At 38.7% G+C, this 13,751-nt stretch overlaps 1 protein-coding gene across 1 annotated transcript; it reads left to right on the top strand.

The window, feature by feature from the left end:
* The first annotated feature begins 7,182 nt into the window (after positions 1-7,182).
* On the top strand, positions 7,183-13,218 carry ppp1r7 (protein phosphatase 1, regulatory (inhibitor) subunit 7). The gene is made up of 10 exons (XM_080726341.1): positions 7,183-7,237; positions 8,068-8,163; positions 8,653-8,708; positions 8,859-8,924; positions 9,154-9,284; positions 9,821-9,983; positions 10,172-10,288; positions 10,428-10,532; positions 10,752-10,838; positions 11,607-13,218. The coding sequence occupies exons 1-10, from the start codon at positions 7,198-7,200 to the stop codon at positions 11,781-11,783; spliced, it is 1,038 nt and encodes a 345-aa protein (XP_080582467.1). The 5' UTR covers positions 7,183-7,197; the 3' UTR covers positions 11,784-13,218.
* The last annotated feature ends 533 nt before the right edge of the window (positions 13,219-13,751 follow it).

The following is a 13,751-nucleotide window of genomic DNA, read 5'->3' as shown; positions in this document are numbered from 1 at the left end:
AATAATAGGCTACTTAGGCTATACTTACCAATTGAAAAACCCCACGATAAGTGGCACAACAAAATGATGGTAAATGATGAATACATTTGAAGCACTTTAGTTGCAATATACGAGACGACTGCCCTAGAGTAGAATAGACTAATGCGATTACTTTAATCCGTTCAAGTTGATCACCAGAGAGAGACAGCAAGAAAATACTACGCACTGCTGCCTGCAGCCTGCACTTTCTCAATGTTTTCTTTAAATGCACTTATATGCAAGGACTAGGCTTTTGATTGGTTGGTGAATGTTGTTGGGAGGTGCCAGTGTGTCCTGTCAGTTCATTACTTTCACTAGTGGGCCTAGTCATTGGTTGGTTGGAGACTCTGGGGACTGTCATGTTCAAGTGTCTCTCAACGATGGTTCTACTTGCTGTGGCGATTTAAATCAGGCTTATGGCATGGCATTGAAGGTGTATAGTAGTAGGCTATTAGTTTTGGATGGGGTTTAGTGAGAGCCCTTTTGTGCACAACATTGGAAGGTTAAAATAACAAAGAGGACTGGAAATAAAATCCCATTTATAGCTGGCTACCCAGGCCATGACATCTGGATCTGCTATATTTGGAAAGAAATAGTGAAAAGTTAGCGGTGCTATAAGCGTCCAATGAAGCTTGACCAATGTGGGATGGGGCGGGACGGGACATACCGGTACATATAGGCCTACACTACAAACCAGACAAAGCCAGATGTAGGAGAGTTACCACTCAAACAATATCCATTATATCCATATCACCTTAGTACTATGATGTCACGTCAGTCATCTCCATATTTGGGCAAGGTTTCAGCCTCGGCCAAGATGTGTTGGTGAGCACATGATCACACCTGCACACCCCAAGGTCAATGAACTGTGCTGTCATCTTTCCTGCTCTACACCTCCAGCTTCTGCCTCAGCTACATGCCAATCACAGAAGTTCTCTGACGACTCAATAATCAAGAAGAGTTATATGTTTTCCCAGACATTTGTTATGGGGGTAATTAACAGCCTGCCCTAAGGAGCCCGCCTGCATTCACACACACACACACACACACACACACACACACACACACACACACACACACACACACACACACACACACACACACACACACACACACACACACACAGTGATGTGACCACAGTTTTCTGTGGTATCTGATTATTCAATCAGTTTACAACTCATAATCCAATGATCCAATCAGTTACATGTTTGATTGGGCTTGTTGAGGCCTGCAATCAGCTAGCAAGCACGCACACGCGCACGCGCACGCACGCACACACACACACACACACACACACACACACACACACACACACACACACACGCACGCACACACACACACACACACACACACACACACACACACACACACACACACACACACACACACATGCATCACATCATGAATCTGCACATACAGTTCAAAGGACCACAATGGAAATAGCAGCTGTCATTTTTGTGTTTTTATTATGTTGTGGTATGTATTTTACATATGTGGGTGGGTGACGTGACGTAACGTTTTCACTGTCCTCGGTGTCAAACATGTATAAATAAAAAATATATTTGTCAAAAACCTTCTGAATATTGTGCAGGACATTAAGCTTTATGTGAACTTACTCAAGATTAAAACATTTCATTCCTCATTTCTTCAGAATTTTCAACCAAACATGGCAAAACTCATATGGTGTGACTGTCCTGACCTTGTTTCTCAAAGTGGGAACTTGAATAAAACTAAGAAAAAGAATTGCTAAAAATCATTTGAAAATGAATTTAGGCTAAAAAAATGTCTATTTGTGAGCCTATATCTTTTCAAAGTCAAAGCATAATGTTTTCAGTCATTTCTGATCAAAAACATTTTGTCCCCCAAACCAAAATCATTTGGTGTGACACTAGTTTGGACAAATTAAACAGGCAATTATTTGGACACTTATTGGCTAGAGAGGTCCTTCTTCTGTAAGGCTATTCAGCACTCCCAGCACAACTGCAAGACAGGTGTCTGAGGTGAGTTATGATTTTAACATTTTCATGAAATGCCATCTTGTTGTAACTTTGACAAACTCACCACTTTGGATGTCTGTTGGTGTGACACCTTTTCATTAAAAAAAGCTTAAGTTATTTGAAGTTTTGGTCATATTTCCATGTAGATCTAGGTTGCTTTGTTATAGCTAGCATGCTGTTAGCATGCTAATGTGTACATAGTAGCCTCAAGGTAAACCTAAATGCAGAAAATGTAATATGGTGTGACACTTAATCATAATGGTGTGACATGTCTGCTTGTCACGCCATATGACTTGATTGTCACACCATATGATTTATACTGTATTTAACTACAGATATAACAATAAATAACAAAGTTCCATGTTTCTTTTGTACATTTAAACATTTGTTTTAAACATTTTTACATAAAATGTAATTTAGCTTCATTCAGTGATACTTCAAATTCATCAGACAGAGCAGAAACCCCTTCACAGAAACCTTAACATATTGTTTCAATCTAAACAATATTTTCTCTTTGTCTTAAACTATACATTCCATTTTCTTTTGTCAGCTGGAAAATGACAAGTGCTGAGAGAACGAGAAAGTACAGGGAGAAACTAAACAATGACCCAGCAAGGAGAGAGGAGCCAAAGGGGCGAGACTGCATTTTCTACGAAGAGCAGGAGGTTGTCTGTGGCATAGCAGAACCGCAACAAGGCAGCCGGTTTGCTACCCTCACCAAATACGACTGGCTGATGTACAATACAGTCTAAATGTATAATCTAATCTGATCTAATACTTTTGTACTTTCACTCACTGGACTGGACAGTGGACAGTGTTAAGGTAGGACCCGAGACAAAACTAGCGAAAATAGCTGATCTACAAGCTCTCAACACGTTGTGCTGCGAGAGCTTGTAGATCAGCTATTTTCGGAGTTGCGCAACCCAGCACTCTTTAGCTAGTGGAGATGTGGTGTAATGTCATGATTCCTAATTACATTTGTTCAACACAAAATGCTGTGTTCAAGTTCAGGAGACTTCGGAAAAAAGCAATTTACCTGAATGCTGAGTTCTGTTTCCACTAATTGGTGTTAATAAAATGTTGCCTTGGCTCCAAGTGTGGCTATGCGCCTTATTGTCTCTTTAGGATCCTTCTGCCTTGGGCCGGCAGAAGACTGAGGTGTGCGTAGCATTCCTGTGCACATCCTCATCATCCATCTACTACTACAATTCTTTCTTATCCCATGTTAAAGCCCTACAATAATATCCTGTTCAGAAATATTAAGGCCATGTTATCCTGGGTAATTGTTTAATCAATCAGTAAAGTTCAGTACTCACTAATAGGTAGGTTAAAACACAGTTTGCTTTGACACATGAAGATATGATCATACGGTGTGACACTAAATCATTTGGTGTGACATTCCATATAGTGAAAAATCATACCTTTATTAATGATTAAACCAAAAAAATGTTTATGGATTACATAGAGAATATTATCAGGAAGAGTCACAAATATTTGTGTAATTTTAGAGAAAGTTTTGACAGAATACATTTAAAATATGTTGTAAGATCATGAACATGGGCCTCACACAGAGTGTCGATTATGAAAAAAATATAATATAATTAATTAATAATTCATTTTCAAAAAACTATAGTGGATCACTGGTTAGTTATGATAAAGGACTTTGATAAAGTGAGTAACTTAAGAAAGATGTACTCCATTTTCATTTTATGAACAATTATTTTCATGTCACACCATATGACGATTTTAGGCACAAGTACAACAAACTGCTGAATAAAGTCTGATTCCAATAAAATATCTAAAAACAAAATGTATTTCCATAAGGTTGAGAGTGAGTAGAACAAAAGTAAATAACTTTTATGCCTGCAATTTAAAGTTTTTTTAAAAACACATTTTTTGGGGCGTCACGTCACTGACCCACGTTACATCAATAAAGAGATCAAAGTAAAAGTCAAAGCACACAACCATCTGTGGTAAAACCATCTGTGGTAAAACAAATCTGTTTCATAAAGCAACTTTGAATTTCCTGATAAGAGTCATATTCCATGCTGGCTGGTACAAGTCTGTATTTGTGCTGAAGATTTTTCACTAAATACTTTAAGGGAATTGTGTTTTGCCTTTAAGTTTAGACATTGTAAACATTATGCTTATTATTAGACACATATCTATAATTCATTTAAGGACCTCTGACCGATAAGGCCAGTGAGGACACTGTGTACAGTGCAATTCAATTTAGCTGTTTTGATGGGATGCAATAATACTAGTGCAGAGCCCGTTCAAGACTTGCATGTTCAGAAAGGGCTTACTTGGCCTCCAGTATTGCTGTGTGAAGCTTTCTCAAAACCGTTCCTCTGGCCGACTTCATGGTTGACCCCATGGGTCCTCAGCAATACACCCACCAAGTGTGAAGTGGGTCAAGGTCTGTTAATTTGTGTTAGAGCTAGTACAAAAGATGTAGTTGAAACGTTGACTATCACAACACGCTATCACAACACGCTTTATATTGTTTATGTTAGTACATCCCTATGCATCAGTGAATGCAGAACATGAACATCTTGTTCCTACCAAGGGTATCAGTAGGCATGTGGTCAGTTGAATATATAGCAGTTGCATGAATGCCATGTTCTTTTTTAGGCAGCTATATCTTTCTGTAAGTTTGAAAAGCCTACAAAGACAACTTGAGATTAGATATGACTTCAACTATCTGGGACTGGAAGCTGTCTCTCGCTGTGTGTGTTTATGTGCATACTACTGGGTACAATAATGTTAGCGTTAGATGTGTTAAATGTTAGATCCCTACATCCATGATTCACTCTTGCTGATCGACCTAGACAAAAAGTGATCCTTGGGTGGGAGGAAGGGGGGTCATGCTCAAAGTAAATAATGTATTGGTTAGTTTACACCATCACTGTGGGCTCGCTGAAAGCAGGCACGCGTACAGTATGTTCTCCCAAATTTTTAGTAAGTTTATTCACCTCAAAAAACTGTCCGACAGTACAAATGTCAATGAGGGAGCAGCGTTTTTGGTGACATCACCACCAACACCTGACTGACATACAGTAAATAACAACAACACCCACATGAAATCTTTTGTAGTTGTAGTGAAATATTTAACTTTAATCACCCAGTGCATTTCCAATGGGAAATGAGTCTGGAGAGAGAGGAAGAGAGACCCATTCAATCCCTCAGTATCTGAGGGATTGAATGTAGGAGTCTCAGAAGTAATGTTGGAGTGCCCGTTGGGCAGATCTTTATGCCCATATATGTTGGAGTGCCCGTTTGGTAAATCTTTATGCCCATACATGGTGTTCCATGCAAGCCCACACTGTTTCTTAGGAATAGTATTACTAGTTGGACGTGATATTTCGAGCATTGCCAGCTCTGCCAGATCAGACAGTGAAGTACACATACAATCACCTACATGTTGTGTTGAGTCAGCTGACCACCAGTATTATCCTGTATCTGACATGCACTTCTAAGAGACCAAATAACATTTGTACTGTATGAAACTTAATAGTGGCAATGTGTGTCGCGATGCGATGCATTGTGCGCTTGTAGATCTTTTTTTTCATATTTATTTATTTGGGTACAGCAGGTTACATGTATCATAACATTGTCCCTTTTCTTCCCCCTTTTTTTACAAACACCACCTACACGTTTAACAAAACCGGACACACCATAAAACAAATGCGACAGAATATGCATGAAATAAAAGCAAATATACTAAAATAAACAAAGCAAAACAAAACAAAAAGGGGTCACAGATAGAAAGAAAGGGGTCACAACAGTCCACAGACATGTCTGGTTTTCCCTCTATTGGTGGTAAGTGATGAAGTAGAGGTTTCCATATTTTGGTAAAGAAGTTCTCATTGCCTTTAGACCTAGCACTCATTCTCTCCATGGGTAAGATATTATATCCTGGCACTGTTGGTGGTTTATCCATAATCCAATTAAACAGGATGCATTTCCTGGCCAGTAGAACTAGCAATTTTTGGAGAAGCATAACATTAGATGAGTTCAGGTTCGGGGATATGGGCCGGTCTGGAAGGCTAAGCAGAAATAAACCTGGTTTCATCTTGATATTACATTTAAACATATTGTTTATCTCTTTGGAAATTGAGGACCAGAATTTGGAGATTGCGGGACAGTCCCAAAAGCAATGCATATATGTACCAGTTTTATCTTTGCATTTAGAGCATAATGGAGATCTTGTGGGGTCAAACTTATTTAAAATGTATGGTGTCCTATGTTGTCTATGTAGAATTTTAATTTTGTACTGAGTTTCCTTGAGTCTGTTACAGCAAAATGTTTTACTGCTGGAAAGAATGCTCGCCTTCCAGTCAGCTATTTCATATTTAGTTTTCAGATCCTTCTCCCAGTTTGATATTACATTATCTATGTTATGCTTGTAGATCTGATATTTTACCCCAAAAAAGATGTATACATTTGAAAACTTGTGAAATGGGACATTCTGGATAATGAGTAGGCCTACTTTCTACTTTTGATACATTTTTATGACAATATTTTTTAATTTTACTCAAGTACATTTTGAATCCTGGACGTTTGCTTGTAACTGAGTATTTATACATTGCAATATTGATACTTTTACTTAGTCAAACATTTTATTTTCAACTTGGTAAATTAAGGACCTTTGCATCAAACTGTTGGAGGGCCGGCTGTTAGCGCCCCCTTGTGACAAATAGCGTTATGCCTACAAGATGTTCTGCCACCCAGTGGTGGAAAAATACTCTTATCTTTAGAGTTCCGGATTTCAAAATTTACTTGAGTAAATTGCAGGGCGTGAAGTCCCATTGAATACAAATCTTTTGAAAATAGCTGATCTACAAGCTCACAATGAGTCGCATCGCGACGCATTGTGAGCTTGTAGATTGGATATTTTCAAGTGGTAAATGTATGTTTTGTAATCAAAAACAAAAAAGTATAGTAACCAACCAAAGTTTTCAAATAACTTTAGTGGAGTAAAACTACAATATCTGCCTCTGAAGCTGTAGTGGAGTAGAAGCTAAAGTATTGAAAATTGGAAATACTCCAGAGTAAAGTACAAATTACCTCAACATTTTATGTTTTTATGTACAGTATTTGAGTAAATCTACTTGGATACTTACACCACTGCTGCCACCTGATTGGCTGAGCGGTCGTCAGGACAGTGTTTCCAGGAGACATGGCTTCCCTGACTGTAGGAGAGCCTCAAGACATGGAAGGTGAGGAAATTCCTTCATAACAGCGGTGCCTCCGTTCACTGTTGTGGCAGTTGATGGACCGTTATTAAACTAGTCGAACATACACCTAAATAAAGAAAACATAATCTTCTATTTGCTAACTTGCACTATTTACTGGCCATACTTTCATCCTTGGCTTACTAGCTAATATGCTAACAACATGCACCCGTTAGCTAATGACAATGTTATGCATTTGTCATATCCTACTAATCGATGGCTAATTTCTCTGAGCCTAACCTACCCTAATCATTACAACGATCAGGTTGCTTATATGGTGTTGTCAAATGTGTGATAACACATTTTCTAGTTTCTTTTTAGTTTCAAGAGTAATTTTCATTGAAATAGAGATATGATATAGCTAATGTGTTAGCAATTGTTAGCTTCATCAAGCTATCGTGAAGGAAATTTCCTTCACGATAGCGCAATTTCTTTTATATTAAAAATGTTGTAGACACCTTTCTAAGACAATAGACCCATGTTTCTTTTGCTGTTCTCGTTTTTTAAATGTGTTGAAATTATTTGAACATTTTGATTGAGATTGATTGAATAGTTTATTAGTAGTTTGCACAGGAAAAAGTACAGGACGGTACGGTTCACTGATACAAGGTCAACTAAAAGGATAAAGACCACAAGAAAGTTTTTAGGCTTGTTTCCATAAGGGGCTTTTATGTGGGGATGGCAAGGACTTGCATTCCACTGAAAGTAGTCAGGTTTGCAGTTGAGATCACCTCTGTCTCAATTTCCAGCTAAACGTGTCACACATTATAACAGGTCTTTAAATGAAACCTTTCCTGTCATTGTTTCCTGTCTAGTGGACCGAAGGGGTGAATCAGAGGAGTCTGGTGATGATGAGACCCGAAGGAAGAGCATCAATGGCGACGTGGACCCTAATAAGCCCGTTACCACAAGTACGTTTGCCTGCCTGTACAATATTTGTGTGTCAGTGCTGTGTAGTTGCGACTGAATATCGCTATTCAGTATGAAACCCTCCAGCTCATGTCTGTCCGTCCATCCGTCCGTCTGTCTCACACCTCATGCTCTTCTGACATCACAATGATGTTGCAAATGAATGGCCAAGACAGAATTCATTTGCACTGACCTGTTCTGACATCACAATGATGCAAATGAATGGCCAAGACAGAATCATTTGCACTGACCTGTTCATCACAGTGATGACTCGTCCAGCTCAGCAGAAGGATATAGCTGACCTGTTCTGACATAACAATGATGACTCGAACAGCTCAGCATTCTCAACGGGCCCGAAAATTAAGGCCTGGTCCGGCCCCGTTAGGGCGAGGTCAGTTCTCGCCCTTTAGGGCGTCTTACTGGTGTATATGTGAACGTAGGGCTATAATGACGTCTCAGAATTATGTTATTTATTCTTGTTACCATTTTAGGTAACGAAGAGTCTCCTGTTGATATGGAGACAATAACCCTCGACCCTGATGAAGAGGTGAGTGGATGGCTTTTAGGAAGGTCTGCTGTTCTGTTAGTCACCTGTTATGATTTTAAAAGTGGTTAAACCTTTTCACAGTTTATGAAATAGTACATGTTACTACAACATTGTGTGTTTAATATTGATGTCTGTCTCTGTTGTTCCAAGGATGTTGATCTTGTTCACTGTCGAATTGGAAAGATTGAAGGATTAGAGGTGCTACAGAAGGCTAAAGTAAGTTATGGGCTATTAATGTTTTACGTTTTTAAATGTCTTGGGGTTGCTGCTTTTGTTTTTGACATTGGCAACAAATTTGTATTTGGGCCGATTTCCTTTCTTGTCGTAACATGGTTTATAATTGTCTGTTGGGTTACCCCAAAACAACTTGACACAGTATTGAGTGATCAATATTTGTTTAGATTTTTGAAATTTGTTTTATGTTTATTTGTGTGTATTTTTGCAGACATTATCCTTACGACAGAATCTCATCAAAAAGATAGAGAACCTTGAGAGTCTGACTTCACTGCGGGAACTGGATCTCTATGACAATCAGATCCGCAAACTGGAGAGCCTGCAGAACCTCACAGAATTGGAGTGAGTCTGAAATGTGTCCTGTAGGACTACTGAACAAAAAACACTTTGTATTCCTCTCCTCATTTTATGTGGTTCCATCACAGCTCAGAGAACATTATAGAGATGGTGTGATAACGACAGATTGATCTTTGGTTGTGTGTTTTTACGTCTTCTACTAATCTGGATGGATGGATATCGTTGCTGTTTGACAGAAACCATGTATCTCCATTTTTCAACTTTTTGTGTTTTTCCATAATTAGTGCCCTGCTTCTTCATACTACAGTGTCATACAAAAGTAACGAAGAATACCAGTGCGTTGTGAGCTGTTAGACCGTCTATTTTTGAATTGTCTTTTGGTGAAAGTGGGTTTGTCTGTGGGTTTTATAAATATTTAACCAATGAAATGTATCAACAAGAGCTTGTGACTAAATAACATTGGATCCATTGGAAGTTGGAACACTGATTATGTTTTCCATTTCCTGAAAAGTAACTGTTTTGGAGGACTTAAGAGTTTTCCGCCTGACGGTGACGATATGTTTGATTCATTTGATTGACAGGCAGCTTGACATGTCCTTCAACATCCTGAGGAAGGTGGAAGGTCTGGAGCGGTTGACTCAGCTGAAGAAGCTCTTCCTGCTACATAACAAAATCAGCACAATTGCCAACTTGGATCACCTCACAGGCCTGGAAATGCTGGAGCTGGGATCCAACCGCATCCGAGTGAGACGAGAGAAATGATCCTTTGAAGCTTTCCGTAAATCAGTTATAGAATGAAAGGTTTTAGTTGTTGCTATCCACATTTTGGATGCGGTTAGGACAAATAAAACCTAAAGCACAGAAGAGCATTTTGAATCGTATATTAAATAATGTTTGTATGTGTATTGTTGTATTTTTTGTTTTGTTCATAGGTAATAGAGAACTTGGATGGGCTCACATCTTTGCAAAGTTTGTTTCTTGGCACCAACAAGATAACGCAGCTTCAGCAACTAGAAGGCTTGCACAACTTGACCGTTTTAAGTATCCAGGTATATATTCACAAATTCACTGGCAATAGCAAGGCAAGCAATACTTGCAAAAAAATAATATTATCTTGGGGACGAAAGTTATTATTATATTCATGACAAATTAATTGAATGTGTGTTATATGTGTGTCTTTATCTCCAGAGTAACCGCATCACTAAAATTGAGGGCCTACAGAGCCTGTGCAACCTGAGAGAGCTCTATCTGAGTCACAATGGCATAGAGGTTATTGAAGGCCTGGAGAACAATGTGAGTCATACAGTACAGTACAACACAACACAACACAACACAACACAAAAGCCTATTTCTGAAAGGGCTCTGCCACAGCCACTGTAAAATGGACCCCTAATGGTCCATTTGTTTACATTTCTTCTACTAATCGATACTGTGCACTAACCATCATGCACAAAGCGTATAACAGGCTATTTTGCAGCGTGCTTAAATGACATTATTGTTATGCCTGTACAGAAAAAGCTCACAACCCTGGACATTGCAGCCAACCGAGTAAAGAAAATTGAAAACATCAGCCATCTAACAGAGCTACAGGAATTCTGGGTATGTATATTTGTAGTATGAAGTGGGAGAATTATACTTTATAAAGTGGGAGTATTATACTTGATGCTACATGTTGTAAGCCAGGGGTGTCCAAAAGGGGGCCATATTTGAAAATAGTTTGGGGCCAACTGCATCTCCTCATACTGTACCTTTGGACCATAACAAAGTCACATAAAAATGCATCGCATTACAAGAATTTGATTTAATTCCGGTGCAATATCAATGGTCTTTTGGTGGCACTGTGGCCAAATGAAAGTCACTGCTGTGAACAAAACCAATATGGGACCCCCTCAAAAATAAGATGCTGCATCTCAAGGGGCTATCCCTTCAATAAATCTGAGACAATCTGAATTGAGCCTTTTTTCTGTATGTTCTCTTGTGCATGCACTGCATTGCTATTATATTGACAGCCCAGTAAATTGTTCAAATGGCCCAATGTATCTACCTAAAAGGTACGTACAAAAATAAGAAATAAAGTAAAATAGCCTTCCTTTCACATCCTGAGAATGAAACGACACAAGGAACAAGCAGTTAGGAATCCTTGCGAATTCTACTGAGAAATGGTCTATCTGCCCATGTTAATTTCAAAACACAAAACTCAATGTATGAATTTCCCATGAAGTCTACTGGTAGGCCATAAATAATACATTTGAGGAAGGAAGCTGCGGTCCATATAAAATCTGCCATCGTGCCACGATTGGCCCCTGGGCCGGACTTTGGACATGTCAGACCTAAGCAAAGATAAAAACTAGTCATGTCTTTTCGCAGATGAATGATAATCAGATCGAGAACTGGTCAGATCTCGATGAGCTGAAGAATGCCAAATCTCTGGAGACGGTCTATCTCGAGAGGAACCCGCTACAGAAGGACCCTCAGTACCGGCGAAAGATCATGTTGGCCCTGCCCACCGTACGCCAGATCGACGCTACCTTTATCCGCTTTTGAGCTGCTGGCTCACATTCTGCCTGCCCACCCAGTGTTGACCCTCACCACCCTGTCTGCCCTTCCCACAACAAGGACCTCCATTTCAAATATATTGGCCTCACAGACACTGACGTATGCACACACAATCGTATTTGCTTATAAATAAATATACATGCACACATTCTGCCATTCACCTATGACTCATCCATGTAACATGTGAACGTACATGTGCACATGTAGACATCCATGCACAACATACTGTATGCTGTTTTATGAAAGCTTATTAATTTATTTGGCTGGATATGGGCTGTGAATAGAACGTATAAGAAATCTAACTTAATCCTGCTCACATTTACTCTTTGACCTTTTTCTTTGCATGTTGGCGATGTGGGATGGATGCTTATTTTGTCATCCCTGGAATTCCCTTAGAAAAACAAGTTGAGCTTATTGCGTCATTATTGAAGTTGCTCTGCAGTCTTGGGCGTTACCATACTTTATAAGGGAAATACTGAGTATTGGTCAACTGCTCTTCTAAGAGGATGAATGTGGTCTCACAAGGTACACACATCATTTGTAAGGGGGGGAGGGCACACTTTTGGGTTAATGCCATGAAAGTAGCACTTTGAAATAAGTGATTATCATACCGCCAGTTTCTTTTAAGGAAATAACATTCGATACCTAACCATATTCAACTAATGTACATATGTCTGATAAAGTGTAGAAATTCAACCTTTTAAGCAGGATTGTGGCAATTGAAAGTTGCTTGCAGATGGACAGTTTGCATTCATTAAAGCCACCAGGTGGAGACAGAGGGCATCAAGGTAGAAACAGAAAGGAACAAGTCCTTATGCTGAAACTTTATTCTTTGGTCTGGGAAAGTCAGTAGTTATCTCCAAGGCTTATCCAAAGCTGAGAAACCTGTAAAGTCAGCAGCATCGATCGAATTCTGGAGTGGAGCTCAGCTTTGACATAAGCCCAGAGTCATTTTACTGGATACTGCCTCTTTCTGGTTGATCTCAGTGTTGTAATTAATTAAATTAAAATGTAAAAGCAAATTTATGTAAAATACTTGACCTCAATATTTTGTTGTGAAGCATCTCCAATTAACAGGCTTTATTCTCTGGTTTCACACTTTGGATGGGAGTTGTTGATATTTATTTAAAAAATAATCACAGACGTTTTATGTCAGGCTCAGAGCAATTTATTATCTTTTTAAGAATTCTTCAGTGTATAAAGGCTAAGGTGATCTCTGCTGTTTGTAATATCCTGTAACTGCCCCACATACTTATGTTGCTTACATAGTATTGTTTATGGTAGCTGGCCATGGTTGCCGTACTGAATTACTGACTTGACCACACACAAATAATAATTGACTCATCCATGGGGTCTGTCGTGTATATATATATAATGCTTGAGTGCACTTGATTTACTCCCTGTTATAATTAAAAGAGATACATCTTTTATACATGACTCAGTTTCTGCTTCAGAACAAAAAAGTTGTGAATCATGGTAATGAAACTGCATGTAATATGGGGGGTGAACTGTGTTCAGTTTACATTTTTGATCCATGCAAGTAATGCATGATTGGTTGTAAAGTAATGAAGATACTGTTTTGCTTCTCAGTATTTGGATCCAGTTGGCTGTTTTATTTTGTTGAACTGAAAAAAAAAATAATCTCAAAAGAAAAATCAAATTAACTGTGGGTCAAGAAAGATAGATTAGTATTGACATGCTACTCTTTGATGAAATACGTAACTTTGACCCTGGTCTACAATTAAACATTTAAAGTAAAAAAAATATGAGTAGCTAATAGAGTAGTAATAATGGCAGTATAAAACATGTAGGCCTATTTTCCTATAATGTCTTCAAATAGTGACCTCCAACAAACTTGAATCTAGGGAGTAGGGACATTTGTTAGTATTATCATTGTTTTAATGATGAATTAAATTATTGTTGATTGATTGAAGAATTTATTAGTAGGTTGCATAG

This window comes from Nannobrachium achirus, assembly GCF_963921795.1.
Source record: "Nannobrachium achirus genome assembly, chromosome: 5".
NCBI classification, from domain to species: domain Eukaryota; kingdom Metazoa; phylum Chordata; class Actinopteri; order Myctophiformes; family Myctophidae; genus Nannobrachium; species Nannobrachium achirus.
Note: the sequence above shows the minus strand (reverse complement) of the source record. Positions and strands in the feature narration are given on the sequence as shown.